General features: G+C 39.4%; 1 protein-coding gene across 3 annotated transcripts in view; it reads left to right on the top strand.

The window, feature by feature from the left end:
• The first annotated feature begins 1,547 nt into the window (after positions 1 to 1,547).
• Positions 1,548 to 17,857, top strand: part of GRID2 (glutamate ionotropic receptor delta type subunit 2) — a 1,396,175-nt gene continuing 1,379,865 nt past the window's right edge. For all 3 annotated transcript variants that reach the window (XM_070392701.1, XM_070392704.1, XM_070392700.1), the window contains exon 1: positions 1,548 to 2,003. In XM_070392701.1, coding sequence (XP_070248802.1) covers positions 1,916 to 2,003 — 88 coding nt within the window. In that variant the 5' untranslated portion in view covers positions 1,548 to 1,915. The remainder of the gene's footprint in view (positions 2,004 to 17,857) is intronic.

Below are 17,857 nucleotides of genomic sequence, written 5' to 3'. Positions count from 1 at the left end.
CTCTGGAAGGTGGTTTGAGGAGTTTGACATCCATACATCCCAAGTAGCAATATTCCCAAGGGATTCCAAGCATAACTGAAATAATAATAATAATGCCTGGTCTCAACTAGTCTCTGGGTTGTGTTAGCAGTCTGAAATGAAGCCAGACTGGATATGTTCATCTTTATAAGAAGGCAAGTCACAATCCTCAGGATTTTATTTTAAGGAACAAATTTACAGAAAATTCTTTCATTCCAGGACTGGGATGCTGTCATTCAGTACTTTCTTTCTCAGCTCTTTCGAGGGAGAAACAACCAATTTCCTTATTCTAAATTTATATAACTAATCTGTTACCAAGCTACTAAATGTAATATTTTGATCAAATGCTTCCCTGAAGCATGTATTTCAGTTTTATTTAATTATTATATCTTTTATTTTAAGATCTTTTTTATCCCTTTTTCTATCCTGAATTCCTAAAAAATACACTGGAGACAGAAAAAAAAAAAACACCAAAACCCCCCCGCCACAAACCCCACATTGTATAAAAGGCAATTAGCACGCCCTCTCCTTTTTATAACTTTATAATTGAAATCTCATTAAAAGCTTTCTAGGTCTCAGCTCCCTTAGTGACCAGGTGTCCCTAATTTGTTTTTAAACTAATGTGACTAATTCCAGGCAATGACTAGAAAAAGTCTAATACCTGTTGGAAAATAGCAATAGCAAGGTTATAGAAGTGGGGTGGCTTTTTAGGTTGCCTTTAACCTTGTTTTTTTTCTTTTTCTTTCTTTCTTTCTTTTTTTTTTTTTTTTTAAGGCTTCAACGTCTTTTCTCTCCGAGTCCTGCCCTTTTTTTCAGTCCCGGCTGAAGATTCCAAGGGAAATGAGAGCACTATTTTGTTTCTGCCTTGTATTGCAGATAGGGGGAGGAGGTGGTTATTAGAGAGAAGCTCTTCCTCTCTCGGTTTCCCCCTCTCTCCGCCTGACAGCACCGCTCTCTCGCAGGCTCGCTGGTTCTCTAGGTGATCCATTTCCAGGCAACGTGGGGCTGCTGCCGGAGCTGCCCAGCACGCTCTTCGCTCGCTCTCCGCATCCCGCCAGGCGAACCGCTCCGAAAGCATCCTGCAGCCTCGGCGGCGTCCCTCCGCCCGCCCGCCCGCCCTGCCCGGCTGCGCGCGCCCAGCGCAACTCCCCCGCCAACCGCGCCCGAGCGATCCTGCCTCCCGGGCCCGCCTCGCCGAGCTCCGCTCCCCGCCTCGCGCTGGAAACGGATTTTCTCTGCATTACTATCTGCATTACCTTGAAGTTCACTTTTTCTACCCCTCTTGGAGAGGCTCCCCCCCCCAACCCCCGACTCCCCCATCCCTGCTTGGAACCTGGCAGCTCCGCTCGGAATCTCCTAATCTCTCCTTCCCATTTAGATTTTATTTTGGCAACGAAGACAAGTGATTCTCTGCGGGGCCGTTCGGGCCGGAGGGGGGCTGTGCTTTTTGGTTGGGGAGGGGGAGGGGGAGGGGGACATCCGGCGTGAGGGGGGTGGGTCTGTTGGAAGTTGCTGCGGAGCCGGGACGCCAGACCCGGGCCCGGGCGCAGCGATGGGCAAGGTCTGAGCTCCAGCCTCTCCCCCTGCCCCAGTGCAGCCGGGGCTGGATACATTTTTTTTTTAAAGCCAAACTGCAAACAACTCTGGCGATGCCAACATTCCCTTCCAAGTGACACGGCTCTGCGAAGGAGGATTCCTCAGGCTGAGCTCTTTCTCTTATTCGCCCTGCCATCCTCCGGCGACGGAGCCAAGGCTTCGCTCTGGCAGGAGGAATTTAGGGGGGGAAAAAAGAAAAAGCTGTGCTCAACTCCATCGTGACCTCAAACTCTCTGGACTGTGCGTGTTGAAATCATCTTGAAAGAAAAGCCTCCGTCCAAGAAAGCCAGCAGCGGAAGAGATGGAAGTTTTCCCCTTGGTCTTGGTTTTGTCCGTGTGGTGGTCTCGAACCTGGGACGCCGGGAATGCGGATTCGATCATCCATATCGGTAAGTGAGGGCAGGTGCTGCCCGCGGCTACTTTTGACCGCGTCGGTTCGCCGGTGTTTCCCCCGGGCGGCCCCCTCTGCGCCCTGCGTGGGGCTGCTTGGCGGCGGCTGCAGTTCGCCGCCGCGTCCACGCACCCTGCCCTCCACTTGCTCGGTCTCTGGCCGGGTGTGCGTGATGCGCGCCCGGGGCGGGTGCTGGTGGCTGGCGGTACATCGTGGAGTGCGGGCTGCACGCGCGGGGGTCTCGAGTTCACCCCGGGGTGCGTGTGTGCCTGGGCGTGCGGGGTTTTCTGCGCACAGGGAAGGGAAGTTGAATGGGCTGACTCAGTTTCCCATATTCTCCCCCGGAGACACACTGGCTCTATTTTTTAAAGATGATGTTGGAGGGCACCGAAGGGGTAGCATCTGTGAGGCGAAGCGAACTGGGGTGGGAGGTGGGGGGCGCTCCCTTCGGCTCGAACAGGTGGTTTTGCAACGTGAGCCGCTGCCTTCGCCGCAGCGCTGAGCGCCGGGGACCGGCTGCTGGAGGCGCCCGCAGCCTCCTGCTCCCCTCCGCGTCCTCCTGGCTTTGCGGTGCTCGCGCAGAGGGGCCGCCACCGCGGCGGGAGGGGCCGGGGGCGGTGGAGCGGGGACCCGGAGCCCCGCGCCTCGCTGCCTCGCTCGCGATCTCGGGGCCTGGCGCGGCGGTGAGACCGGCCCCGCGGCGCTCGGGGAGCAGAGGCGCGCCGGGCACCTTCGTGGGCCGCCTCGCCGACACCTGCCTCGCCTCGCCGGCTGCTCTCAGTTTCCGCGCAAGGCCTAGAGCGGGGGCGCTCGGGCGACGCGGGGCGGCCGGACTCCGGGAGAAGGACCCCGAGCCGCGGGGGAGATGCTCGCGGCCCCACCTATTGGCGACCGGACTGGCCGAGGCGGACCGGGGCGGGCGGGGGCTCCGCGTCATTATCATGCACGGCGCTCGCAGCTCCAGGCTCCAACTCTTCTCACTTGCTAATCCGCGAGAGCTGAGCGGAGACGAGCTCGTGCAGCCTTTTCGGCGTTAATGCAATTTCCTTTTCGGAAATTCGCATCTGCGGGCCAGCGAGATTCCCTGATCGGGCTGGAGAGAGGCCCCTCTTGGGGCATATTTCTGGGCACAGGACTTTTATCTGTCCACACGGCGTGATGTTCTGCAAATTGAGGAGACAGATGGGTCGCAGCATCTCCCCTTTCAGTCCCCCTGCCCCTCCCCCGCGCAACACACACACTCTCCCGCTCCTCCCTCCACCTCCTTCTCTCTCTCTCTCCCTCCTTTTCTCTCCCGCTCCCTCTCTCTCGCTCCCGTAAGCCTAACCTGCTGCAGGTGGCGGTTGTGCCTGCCCACGCCAGGGTCTTCTATCGTTTGCGTGCCCAAGAGGCCAGCCCCTCAGCTCCGGGGGGCTCCCTCTCTCTGGGTCTCAGACATTGTCTTTGTAAACATGTCTGCCATTCTCTATTATTTATATCAATAGAACCATATGTCTCTGTGCAAGGAGTAATGAGGTCAGAATTCAGAAAACCTTGCACTTAGGCATTAAGTAAATGAAACACTAGATAGCTTGCCTGTTAGATCACCTTTTGCTTGGGGGCTAACAGAGCCTGTGGGTTCTGAACTTTTCAGGAAGAAATTACGGTCTTATGGAGGGGTTCAGTAATGTTTTGATGGAGTTCAGAAATGAACTGGGCTCCTCTTAAATAAATGACTTACATTTATGTCCAGTGTAAATGACTGCAACAAGAATGTAGATATATGTTGTTGTACTTTTGCATTCAATTTTATGATTAGGGGTTTCTGCCTCATGCTCTTTATCACTCAGGAGGGAAGGCTTGGGGATACATGCTTATTTTATTGCTTATGCTGTGGTCTACACAATAAATACACTATTTGCAAACACCTACAGCTCTTGCTATCCTTTACCAGATGAATACTATTTTGCAATGCAGTCTGGGCTATTTGTTTCAAAATAGAACACAACTGTTGTATTTTTTCTTCCTTTCCATTCTGTTGTCTGTCAGTGTGACATGGCTTGCTTATTTATAACTAGACCAAAAAAGTAACTGTGTACAAATTACAGATTTCTTTAGAAAGCTGGTTGTATGCATGAACTGTGCATGTTCTACTAAAAGAAATCGTTACTTCTTAGACAATTAATTTGACTTGAATGCAATTAGTACATTAGACAAGAGGATTAGCTTCTTTTATAGACTACCTAATAATGCCAGGAAGCTAGCAAATTGATGATTGTTTCAAATGCTCCATATCTTTTATAATATAGTGAAAATGTTACCTCCTAAATAAAAAAAAATGACAAGGGAGTAAGACTAATTTGTGTACACTTCAGAGGTTAAAATTGTCTCCCCCTTCCCCCCCTAACTCAGGCTGATGATAATAAATTCAAAACTAAATGCCCATATATTAAAATTTTAAAGCACCTGTTACTATTCATTGGATCAGTTTACTTGCTTGGTTGGATAGGAAAAGAGAATTATGTTTAAGAGGTGACTGCTTTCATTTGATATTCAATCTGAGAAATATGCTTTGATATTTAATCTGAGAAATATGCATATGGTAAATATATTATTTCAGGACTAAAGGGATGAAAGCGATGAAACAGGAGGGAAAGAATGTTTCAACTCTAGAGATTTAAGGAGATATAAATGAAAGGTTTCCACAGCCTCATGTGATGTGTTTAAGCAGAAAGTAGCTGTAATGTGTAGTTCAGGCAAGCTGGCAAGATAAAAGACACTGCTGCAATAGGTTCCTTTTGTTTGCCAGTATTGTCACCATCCTGTATGTATTTACTGAACACCTTTTACACATACTTCAGTGTGGGGCATATAGATTTAGTGTAAGACATCACCTCGATCTCAGTGAGTTTATACTTTTAGTTTTCTTTTTAATTCAATTGAATGTATTGGTTAATAAAATTCTATAGGTTTCAGGTGTACAATTCAATAATACATCATCTGTATATTGTATTGTGTGTTCATCACCCTAAATCAAGTCTCCTTCCATCACCATTTAGCCCCCTTTTACTCTATCTCCCCTCACCCCCCTTTTTTCTGGTAACTACTGTTGTCTGTGTTTTTAACTTTTTTTTTTGCCTAATCCCTTTACCTTTTTCTCCCATCCCTCAAACCCCTTCCTCTCTGACTCTGTATCTATAAGTCTTCCTTTTTTGTTTGTTAATGTTGTTCTTTAGATTCCACATATAAGTGAGATCATATGCTACTTGTCTTTTTCAAGACTAATTTGTGTGCACTTCAGAGGTTAATATATTTCACTTAGCATAATACTCTCCAGGTCCATCCATGCTGTTGCAAAAGGTAAGATTTCCTTCTTTTTGATGGCCTAGTAGTATTCCATTATAAGAGGTTCTTTAAATATTGACTCCTTTTGGTATTAAACCAAAATATATGTATGAAAACTCTCTCCATTCTTCTTTCTTTCTCTTTGTTTTCTACTATTCATGCAGGTAGATTAATATAGACAGTTATATATTTTAAACTCTAACATGATGTATTAAACACATTAATTCACTACAATGATGCGGTATATTCTATTGGTTAAGTTAATGATTGAAATGGAAATGTATTTATTGCCATCAAAATGCATAATATAATTACTTTGTGTTTCTGTTAAAACATATTTTTAAAAAATTGATAATTATATACTGTTTAACATATGAATATTCTAGATACACAGACACAGTATGTAAAAATGAATCACCTCCATTGTGATCTTCTTCATCCCCCCACCCAAAGAAAGGTCTTTTGACACATTAAAAACTATGCGATTTTGAAATTATGCTTCTACTTTAAGGCTGTGCATTGACTGAGTAATTTCATCAGACCCACATTACTTGATTGCTTAGAAGTTTCCTAATGATCTGCATGCTGTAGGAAGAACCAAAAAGTCGTGAGTGGAATGGCAATGATACTGTGTTTTATGAGGCTATTCAAAAGTCGCTCTGATTTATGTAGCTAGAAAGCTCCAAAGTCTTTGAGATTAGCCACGCCAAGTGCTATTTTCTTCATACATCAGTCGTCCCACACTCTTGACTCCCTTAACACAACAGGAGTTTAGAGCACTGCTTTAATTAAGCAGGGATTAGGTGGCATTTCCAGCCAACTGCACAGTTTGTGCTTTGCTTCATATCTAATATGGAGGATCTCATGCTTTAACAGCTTAATGTATGCTCATTTCTTTATCTGGGTCTTGTGCTCACAGAACTGATTGAAATGAGCTATCCTCAGTTATATATCTCTGCAAGGAAACACTGACACTGAGTACTTATTCATTTATTACAAAAATGACTAGCATGTTTTTGTTGTTGGCAGTCATGGTAAAATACCTTATGCCAGCAGGAACTAGGAACCAAGCATTTACTCATGCTTTTCTCATAAGCCATTGATGCTTTATCCTCCAAGATCATAATCATCAACTGTGACATTTGAGAAGCCTTACACAATTCAGAGTATTTTCATCATGAGAAAGTGCAAATTAAAGTACAAAATTGGTGGTTGAGTAAAATGTGTCAATGCATTATAAAACAAAAATAGAGGGTAGATTTAAACCATCAGTTTTTATTCTGTTGCTATAGAGGACTGTTCTAGCAAATACAGAATGTAAAAGCATTTCCACTGTGATTTGCATTGTTTAATGATAGCCCCTAGATCATCAAGGACTCTTCCCACTGTATAAAATATCTCAATGATGTAAACTGTCCTCTTATTATTTATAAGAGTTCATTGCTCTCTGAATTATGGGTAATACATAGTATAAACTTAGAATGTATTAAGAAGTAGTTTCTGAGTTTAAAATAAGTTTATACTTTACCTTTATTCTGTGTCATTAAAACAGTTATTTGAGCACAGTTTAGATGTGCATTAACTTAGACAATGTTATTATTCAATGCCATCAACTATGACATGACTAATAAGTCAGTACACTAAGGACCTTTGCTTTCTACTCCAAATGTACATTCAGTAAATACCTCCTATAAATTTCAATTAAAATAGGAATAAAAATCAAGGTGATTAACTTTCAACTTATCCAACCGTAACAACCAGTTGAAATTCTTAAAAGTAATTGGAGATGCGTTACATTTAATTCTAATCTCTAAAGCTAAGTTTATCATACTGTAATTTTATCTTAAAGGAATATTGTAATTTTAAAACCACACTTTTTCATGCAGAATTTTTTACTTGCATATATTCTTTTAGTTTAAAAAAGTCCAGTATTTGGCATTGCTAGTGAATCCTCATGATATTTCAGATTATAGACAGCATATTGGTGAGTAGGAATACTTAGATTTTTACTACAAATACATTTATTAGAAAATACATTTATGGCCTACAAAGATAGCTTTGCCATTAGGTGTCACTGCATTCTGAGCTGTTCCTTTGTTGTCCTATTTGAAAATCACATGAAATATATATTCTCTGAAATCCTCAGGGGGAAAATGCCATTTAATGAGGTTTGTGATGTTGTAAAGTACAGGTGGTTTTTATTTTCAAACCTGAAGAGGAAATATCATATCCTGTCTCTTATTCTTGTCAGAATTTAATTTTAGGATTTATCAACACCCTCTATTCTGTAGATAGATGAGCTTCCTAGACCTAGTGATGTAAATTTTCACAAATTTGAAAATAACAAAATATATTCTTAAACTCATACTTATTCTCTATTGAAAAGTCTAAGACACCAAGAAGTTTGTAAAAATGCATAACGATGCTGGTGTAAACAGACATTAGTGAGTGAGTTTATTAAGCAATTTCTTCACTGCAGTGGTTCTGCTTTCCTATGGAACATTTGGAGTTCAGAACTGATTGATGTTTGTAACATGAATCCCATACACACGGAGCTTTGAATAAACATATATGTGAACACAAATACAGATATATGTAAAAATAGGGTCATCATTGAACTTTGTGAATGATCATATATGTCTTCAGATAATTTTGGACTGATAATTATTGTTTCATGTATTGTATCAATCACCACACACATACCACAACCATCTGGTTTGTATGGTAATATACAACCAATGTCTGTTATCACTTATTAATTTTTTTGTTTATTTAATTTTTTTAAAGAGGCAAAATTTTTCTTCTAGTACATCCCATTTTAAGAGGATGAAACTTAGTCAACTTTAATCTGATAAATTAGTTTTAGCATCAACAAAAATCACATACAATAATAGGTTAAATGAAGGAACAGTTAGTCATATTATGTTAGACTTTGCCCTGTGCCAATATTAATTAATAAACTGTTAATTAATAAATTATTTCAATAATGTGTTATTGAAAGCTCAGAACAAAATCAACTGATCAGATGGATAGCTAAAGCATAAGAAAAAATAATAATATATTTGAGGAATAAATAAAGTACTATATTTCAGGAATTTGTAGAAGAGATACAGTCGTGTGGTTCATATAACTGTCTTAATAGCTAGGTGTAGAGTGAATTAAAACACAACTATATTAGGGGAAATAGGTGGAGAATAAAACCTTAATCACACAAATTAAGGACCCCTTAAATCAGTGGTTCTCAACCTGTGGGTCGCGACCCTTTTGGGGGTCGAACGACCCTTTCACAGGGGTCACCTAAGACCATCAGAAAACACATATATAATTACATATTGTTTTTGTGATTAATCACTATGCTTTAATTATGTTCAATTTGTAACAATGAAATTGGGGGTCACCACAACATGAAGAACTGTATTAAAGGGTCGGGGCATTAGGAAGGTTGAGAACCACTGCCTTAAATGAAGATTTTTAGGGTATGAACAAGAATTATGCATAACATTTATTCATCAGATATTCTAGATAACTACAAGTAGTGGATTGAGAGAGGTGGATTTTTTTTTTTTTTTTTAGATTTTGTTTCTCTTGTGTCTAGTATTAATACTAACGTGTTATATTCAGTGCTACTCTTACTTATTAAGGCTGGTTGGAGAAATTAGTAAGTCTTATGCTCTAACCACCACAGACCACTGTAATGTTTGAATTTACAAACTCGATGCACACCAGGAATATCCACATATGTTTGGTATCACTAGAATGTAAAAGAAACATTCAGTATTTTGTCAAAGACCTTCAGAGTTTTGGATTCCTTCTTCAGGTGTTCTTTCACCTTATTGTTGCTTACCTAGTGGTTATTCATGTGCAGCTGAGGCTGGGTTGACCTCTTGAAATCTTCCCCAGGTGAATAGAGGGAAACTCAGAGGCAAGTACAAGAAGCTAAGCACCTGCCTGTGTGTGTTAGAAATTTTAAATCACTCTGAGTCAATTTTCTTATTTGAAAATATTTTATTCATGAAAAAGATCAAGTAGTTAATTTTATTAAAATAATTCTTATACTTTTTTCACTCCCAAATAATTCAAATAACTTTTAGAAATAATTATATGTCATTGCTCTGAGTACATAAATAAGGTGTTTGCTTCATTATTAAAGTCATAATTCCAGACGTTAATGTTCCTGAAACTGCAGGGTAAGGTAAGCACTACTGCCAACATGTAGTATGTGTGCTAATTGGGAGCAGGTTTTTTTTCATTCAACAAACACTTATTCTGAATCTCTTCTCTATGAAGTACTGCTTTTAGGCCCTGGAATGTTGAACAAATAACCTCTCTTCTTTTAGTTTATGGAGTTTACATTCTCATCGGGCAGGCAAAGGAGAAATAAGAAAGTATAATGTTATAATGTCAGGTAATGATAAATCTATGAAGAAAAATGAGGGACTGAATGAAGTTGCTGTTTTGAATAGGGTGATCTGGTAATGAAACGTGGGGTATGGGGTGCAGACTTTTCTTCCCGTGGGTTCTTGTCCTCATGAAATTTGAAGAATAAACTCGTGGACAAAAAGGCTTATTTAATAAAAAATTTAGAATTTTATTGGAAATAGATACAAACTCCATCTGGGCAGGAGTGTCCCCAAAGGGGACTCTCCATGGGGAGCCTCACACAGTGGGAAAAGCCTGTTCTCTCTCTCTAATGGGAAAATAAAAAAAAAATCCCCTCCCTCTTGTCTCTTTGTCTCCGGTTTATATATGCTGCAGTTCTTTGTTTGAATCTGCCCTTTTTTTTATTGGTTCCTTTGCTTAATTTGGGATGACCATTCCTGCTTTCCTCATGGGTTATTCTGATATATGGTATTAATTTCAAACCTCAAACTCCACGTGGTGCCCCCCCACTTTCTCTCCCCTTATCTTGCTGATTGAAGTCACTTTTGATTATCTTATGGTTTTCTACCAGTTGTGCTGTCAGAGAAAGCCTCATCTTATAGCTCTCCCAGCTCCGCAGCTCTTCTACTTTTGGTCTAACTTATGGTCACTTTAATTGCTCAGGTCAGAGATATGTTTATGGCTGTTGTAATTGCAGACCAGAAATGTTTCCATCAGCCTGTGGCATATCTCTATCCTCTGTACAAGTAAGATAGGCACCCTGGTGTCTTCAAGTCTCCATCTATGTATTCCTCTCCCATGGACCCTCCTTATCTCTGAGACTCCCTAAACCTACCTATATTGTCCCTAAAACTCATTTCAGTAAGACCTCTCTCTCAAGAGATGGCCTTTGGAGCAGAGACATAACTCAAAGAAAGGAAATCAGTCATGTGGCTATCTGATGAACAGGATTTCAGGAAGAAGGCATAACAGAGGCAATGGCTTGAGACAAGACACTAGGGAACACCTTGGAAGTCACTGTGGCTATAGCGTAATGAGCAAAGCAGGTTGGAGAAGGAAATGAGGTCTGAGAGGCAACTAGAGAAGGTCCTGTAGGGACTATGGTAGTTATGGTAAGGTATTTAAGTTGTCCAGGTATATAGGCGGCCCACTGGAGTGTTGAGATGAAATGTGTATGACGTAGTTTGTATTTTAGAAAGGTAACCTTCTCTGCTTGGGCGGACTGGGTGGAGAAGACATACTGTATGAATCTTAGCTTGACAATAGTGAATTGAACTAGTTTGTAACTTAACTGAGTAGTTGTCAGATTGTAGATTTATTCTGAAGGTAGAAGAAAGAGGATTTTTTTCTGAATGATGGTTCAGCCGGGAGAAATCCAGAGGAAGTAAAGAGGGTCCTAAGGTATTTTATCTGAACTAAGAGGGTGAAATGTGTTACTATTAACTAAAATTGGAAACGTGGGCAATGGGCAAGCTTCAGATAGACATCAAAATTTGCATTTGTTAAGTTGGATATTCCTATTACACATCAAATGTGAGAATTTAAGTTGGCATTTGATTCTGTGAGTCTGGAATTTATGGATTCAAGCTGTTTATTTGGAATTCATCATTATAGACATAGTCTTTAAAGAAATGGGGAGGTATCCTATTCAGGGAATAACTATGTAGAGAGAACTCCAGGACTATGCCATGGTAGTCCAAAATGTAGAGGGAGAGGATCCAGGAAAAGAGCAAATTGAATGACCTGTGAGTTAGAAAGAAAAGCAGAGGGTGTGTTCTGGAAACTAAGTGAGTAAAGTATCCAGAAGAAGCAAATGAGACACCCTGTTAAATTCTGTGAATGAAAATTGAGACTTGACTACCGCATTTGAAAATGTTGAGGACTAAGGTAACTCTGATAAAAAGTGGTTTCCGTGGATTAGAACAGACAAAATACTGATTGGGGAGGATTCAAAAACATAATGGGACACGAGGAACTCTATAAGGTTTGCCATAAGGGAAAACAAAGGAGTGGGGGACGGGATTTGAGGTAGAGGGAGGATTGTTGACACTGGAATTTTGAGGGAAGGATGGGAAGGGTGGGTGGGTGGGAGATAACCAAAGAACTTGTATGCATATGTGCATAACTCATTGACACAGACAATCGGTGATGAAGTCCTGGGGCTGGGGTCAGGGGCAGGCTGGAGGGGGGGGGGGGGGGTCAGTGGGGTAAAAAAGGGGACATATGTAATACTTTCAACAATAAAGGTTAAAAAAAATTTTTAAAAAGGTGAGTGCTGGGATATATATGATAATTTTTAAAAAGTTAAATCATAAGAATTTTTCAAAAAGAGGATTTAAAACAAACTATTTCTCTTTATGTAAACGTATTTGATTCCTTCGTTTGGACAGCAAGTGATTGTATAGCACTGTTGTTTGTCTTTGTAACCTTGATCAAGTGATACAGGCCGATGCCAGTAGAATTAACCAGAGATAGCTTAGATGTCCTTTCTGAAACAGACTCTATTAGTTGTTCTGAATTTTGATTTATTTCATTTCCCAGATTAGCACTCAAACTTAGATAAAAATGTCTTATCTGAAATTATGAGTGGATTATACCTTAAAGAGTATTGATATGCCATTACAAATAGAGTCAATATGTAATTTAATGTACTAATTTTAAGAACTTACAGTATTCCTATGTAGCAGCATTAAAATAGCATAAAATCTTCTTGTAGCAATAAATAGACACATTTGAATTGATTATAGGTTTCACTTCTAGTATGCATTTGATTTACTTAATCACTTTGGAACAATTTTTTTTTTTAAAAAAGCAATAGTTATTTCACAAGGCAATGCATATCATTGCCACATAGAAATTAAATAGATGAAAGAAATTCATAAGATATTAATTTTCAGTGACACATTTAAATATTTCCTTTTATGGAACTTTCACTTCTATTTGTGCTATACCATAGCTGACAGATCTTTAGTCATAGGTGAAAATGAGGAAAGGAAATGTTCTAAATTTTCTAATCTCAGAATTTAGCCTCCTAAAAATGAATCTTAATTATTTCATTGGTCTATTAGTAACACATAAGTTATGTATATTACAATATTACATTGATTTTGCCACTAAAATAAGATTTGTATTGAAATAAGAATGCTAGATGTCAGTGAATTATATTTGTGTTTGTGTGTGTGTGAGAGAGAGAGAGAGAGAGAGAGAGAGAGAGAGAGAGAGAGATTTCCAGTGTTTTCTCCTCTATGAAAACATTTTGTCTTATGGGAACAATGTAATATGAATGTCACATGGTTGTTTCTGCTTGGTTACATTTATTAATTGATGTGTAAACATGGACTACATGAACAGTGAGGGGATAGGAGTCCTGTGGTTTGGGCATAACGATGAGTGATAAAAAAAGCAAACTGTGTTACGGCTGGAACATAAGAACATAGTTAATGAGATACATAATATTAAAAATATTTCAAATTTACTCTTTCATAACTTTCTAGGTGGTGATATGTAATCATTTGAAAGAAATGCTAAGCATATTTGAATCCAAATTTAAATTAGAATGGGCACCTGAAATTGGTGAAGTGCTTAGTTTACTTAACCTGGACATCATTGAAATGACATACCACACTGGCAGCTCATTTTAGATTGACTGATTACCTTAAAAACCAAAGAACAGGTAATCTATTAGAAGTTAAAGCAAGATGAGAGAGTCAGTTCTAGTGCTCTGTTGCATGCAGTTTAGGGTGAATTAAAATCTAGAAGAGGGATTCTTCCTTCTGATAATCTCCACAATCTGACAACAGACAACACTGCGCTAGTGGTATAGTGGCAATTACTGTCTTGCTCTTCAATGTTGGATCTTTTCTCTTCTTTGCTGATTCTATGAATGGTGACAACAGGAAACTAGTGAATTTTCTTTTTAGAAATACCAGCAATTCTCAGCAAAACTGAAAGGAGGCATGGACTTTATGAAAATCTTGATAAATTTCTTCTTAATAAAACTGTTAAAAAATTTAACGTGTCATTAGCATGGGCTCATGCACAGATTTGAGAGGGATTACTCTTCTCTTCTTTGGTGGTGCAGTCAAGTTGGATTTGGGACATTTTTGATAGTTCATTATATTTAAGATAAGAAATCATAATCTATATCCTCATACTCATTTGAAAAAAGATAGTTTTAAGGTAGATGAAAACCATGGCATGTATTTTTTTTAAAAAAAATCAACAAATGCTTATTGAGTGCCTATTATGTTGAATACAAAAGTACACACATAATACATGTTTTTCATTCTTTAGATGTTTTTAGGCATATCTGCCTCCTGAGTTCATACTGTATTATCAGGAAGCTGAAGGTAGAGCAATTCAGGACTCACAGTTGAAAGGCTATGGTTACCAAAAGGGGATTATGATAATTCGATAAATGCCGTCATTATGATGCCCTTAAGGTGCCATAAAGCAAAAATATATCTCAGAAAAAATTATGTGATAAGATGATCACTTACAGAAGGTCTTCATTTACAGTAGAAATCTCTTTATTCAAGTTTCTGATGGTTAATCATTTACCTTGTACCTATAGGGTACAAAAACAATACAGTCATGCCATAGACCTAAGAGAAAGTCTCTACTATTGGCCTCTTTTCATCTTTTTTGTTTTCTCTAGATGCCAGTAGTTATGCTATAAGGTCCTGTAAAGGCTTTGAGATCCAGTTATTCTGTAATTAATAGAAGTAATGAGACCATTTCTAAATTTATTACCTCATATCAGCTCATCCCTCTAAGCATGGTTTCTTGGGTATAGAGAAAATGCATTTATTTTTATTTTTTCTTCCTCATTTGAAGCTATTAGTATGCTACTATTTCATATTACTAATTTGTACTTTCTTCTAGATGTGTAGAACATCAATGAAAATGACAGTTTTTTACTGTATCAAACACAGAGAAAATTATCTCACAGAACAAGTAACATTAGTTTCCTTTTCAAGTGGAATAAGTGCTATTGGGAAAACATATTAATACCAAATTTTAATTATGTAGGTATAATTGTGAATAAGACAAGCATTAAAAATTTGAATTGTTCAAAAACTAACTGGTCAATACTTTCATATTTCTCCATAAGAGTTCAGTTAATAAACAGCAAAAGTGGTGTTCTTATTCTTCCTTTTTATTTTTCTTATTCACCCTTCAGTGACAATGCTAATCAGCAATGAAATGGCTGAAAACAAGGAATAGGGCACAAAGGGTTTTCAATAATCCATAAACCGGAAAGTCAGCCTCTGAATGCTTATATGAACAGGTTTGCTGAGAAGATATACTTTTAATTTCTCAAAATATTGTTTAGATTCTGAAGATAAAATTTCCTCTTGGCTGCTGAACCTATAAGAAGATTGAAGCTTCCAGGTCACAGAGAGGGATAATACTGTGAAAGACGCAGGCTGGGACAAAGGAAGAATACTATTTTGGGAAAAGAATGTCCTTCAAGGTTACTGCTGCTGACAGCTAGGACCCCCATGTTTAGCTCAGTTTCTGTGTGCCATGGTGATGTTTACAAGAAAATATATAGATTCTGGCTGTACTTTTAAAACACGTTAGGTAAATATGTATACACTGTGCTGGTTTGACATTCCTATCAGTATACATTGTTTAATGAGCATCTACATTGTTTAATCCCAGCTGATGCTATATTGTAGACCATCAGGAAGAAATTGAATATTTCACTTTTAGAAGGAAACTGTGACACACACGACAAAAATAAACACAAAAGTATGGTTAGTGATTAGGTTGGGGTTCATTTGAAGAGAAGTGAGAAGGGGAAGTGATGTGATCTAGGAGAGCTGCATGGTGTTGATATTACTGATTATGTGTTAGGTATTAAGCTGAGTGGTGGTTCCACAAGTGTTGATTTCATACGTACATCTGAAACTTCGTAATTGAATTGTAAGTAATGATACTAGTATGTGTGCCCGTTGCCTCTCCTTACAGTAAGATCCCTTGGTACCTTTCAGTTCCACTTTGGTTAGGGATGGAGGTTTGCCTTTCAGACCCCATCCACCACGTAGGATGGCCCAGTCCCCAACATTTCTTGGAGGGGAGGAGAGCGTTTATAATATGCCAGGATCATTCAGTGGCAAGTGAGAGAACAATCCAGAAGTCTGTGTCCAAGCATGACGCTCTGTGATGGATTCGTCAAGCAAGCTGCTCTCTCTGCTCTTCAGCACCTTGTGCTGGAACCCTGTTTCTCCTGTAGCAAGGGCAGGGAGTGCCCTTAGGTGCTGAAGTGAGAGAGGAGAGAGGAGGGAACGTGCAGAGAGAACTACCGGATCAATACCATCAGAGGAAGTTTGGAATAATCCATGTTTTTAATATTTCATAATACAAATATAAAAAAGATAACGTGTTACACTTTTGTTGTAATTCATAGTTTGCTAGTATTAACAACTTCTATCGCACCCTTGGGTTCTAAGAAAGTATGATCAATTCTTCTATAAAGTATCCTTGAGGAGTTAATTATTTTCTTGACCTTGCATTGATCTTACTATGTGCTTATAGTAGTTAATAATAAAGCTAATCCAAACAATTGATATTGTGATCATTTAATACGGTATCTTTTACTCCAACTATAACCTAAGATATTCTATTCTGCAGTGATGAGCAAAGAGCTTCTTGCAGCTAATTGAGCTTAATGCTGTGGCCCTTGATTGACTTTCCAATGGAATAGTTCATTTTAATCCGTATAAGTCAGAAGGAATGAGGAGAAAAGCTTCCACAAAACAACCTCAGAGGCAGAGTAGAGGCTATTTTTTCCAGCCTTACTGAGATCTAGCTGTCATTTAACACTGTGGGACTTTAAGGTCTACAGCATTATGATTTGATATATTTATATATTACAAAATTACTACCACGGTAGCACTAACACCTCCATCCCATCACATAAAAATTACATTGTTTCGTGGTGAGGACATGTAAGATCTATACCCTTAGCAACTTTCAAGTATATAATACCATATTATTAACTAGAATCACCATATCATATACTAGATTACTAGAACCTTTCTTATAACTGCAAGTTTCTACCTTTGGATTAATCTCTCCAATTCCTCCACCACCCCCAACCCCTAGTTAACTATTCTACCCTCTGTTTCTCTGAAGTAAGCTTTTTTTTAGATTCCACATATGAGTGATATCATAGAATATTTGTCTTCTCTCTCTTATCTGGCTTATTTCACTTAGCACGCTGCCCTCAAGGTTTATCCAAGCTGTCACAAAGGGCAGAATCTCCTTGTTTCTCGTGGCTGAATAATGGAATATTCTTTATGCATTCATCCTTTGATAGTTTGTTTGTTTGTTTTTATTTTTTATTTTTGCTGTTGTGGATAATGCTGCAGTGAACATGGAGGCGCAGATATCTCTTTGAGTTCCTGATTCCAAGTCCCGGATTTATACCCAGAAGTGGAATTACTGGATCATACTATAGTTCTATTTTAATCCTTTGAGAACCTTCCATACTGTTTTTCATTGTGATTGCACAATTTACATTTCCACCAACAGTGCACAAGGGTTCACTACACTCTCCCCAGCAATTATCTATTGTCTTTTTTTATATTCTTACCTGAGGATATGTTTTTTTCTTTTTTTAAATTGATTTTAGAGAGTGGAAGGGAGGGAGGGAGGGAGAGAGGGAGAGGGAGAGAGAGAGAAACATCCATAGGTTGTCTCCTGTATGGGACCTCACTGGGGATCAACCTGCAAACCTAGGTGTGTGCCCTGACCTGGAATCAAAACTAAAACCATTTGGTATATGGGATGATACTCCAACTCTAGATGTGTGTTGGTGAGGGCTGTGCCAATCATGGCAAATGGAATGAAGAGGAGAATTTGCTTAAGAGAGAGACTAAGAAGTTTGCATTCATCAACTCAGTCATGGAGTGAGTGCAGGTAAAAGAACAAGGTCTAACATTTTTTTTGACTACTGTCTTGAGGGACTGAACAGATGAGGATGCTAATAATCACTAATATAGGATTATAGAGGAGTTTAACTGAGCTTGGTTTGAACTCAAAATTATTTTGTCATGACTGCAGTGTCATATCCCAGAGAGCAGCTTCCCAATAATTCCCTTCCAGCCTCATATGGGGAAAAAAAGGCCATTCTCCATA

This window comes from Myotis yumanensis, unplaced genomic scaffold (genome assembly GCF_028538775.1).
Source record: "Myotis yumanensis isolate MYYU_CA2020_CCGP unplaced genomic scaffold, mMyoYum1.0.hap1 SCAF_1, whole genome shotgun sequence".
Lineage (NCBI taxonomy): Eukaryota > Metazoa > Chordata > Mammalia > Chiroptera > Vespertilionidae > Myotis > Myotis yumanensis.
This window is presented reverse-complemented; position numbering and strand designations above follow the sequence as displayed.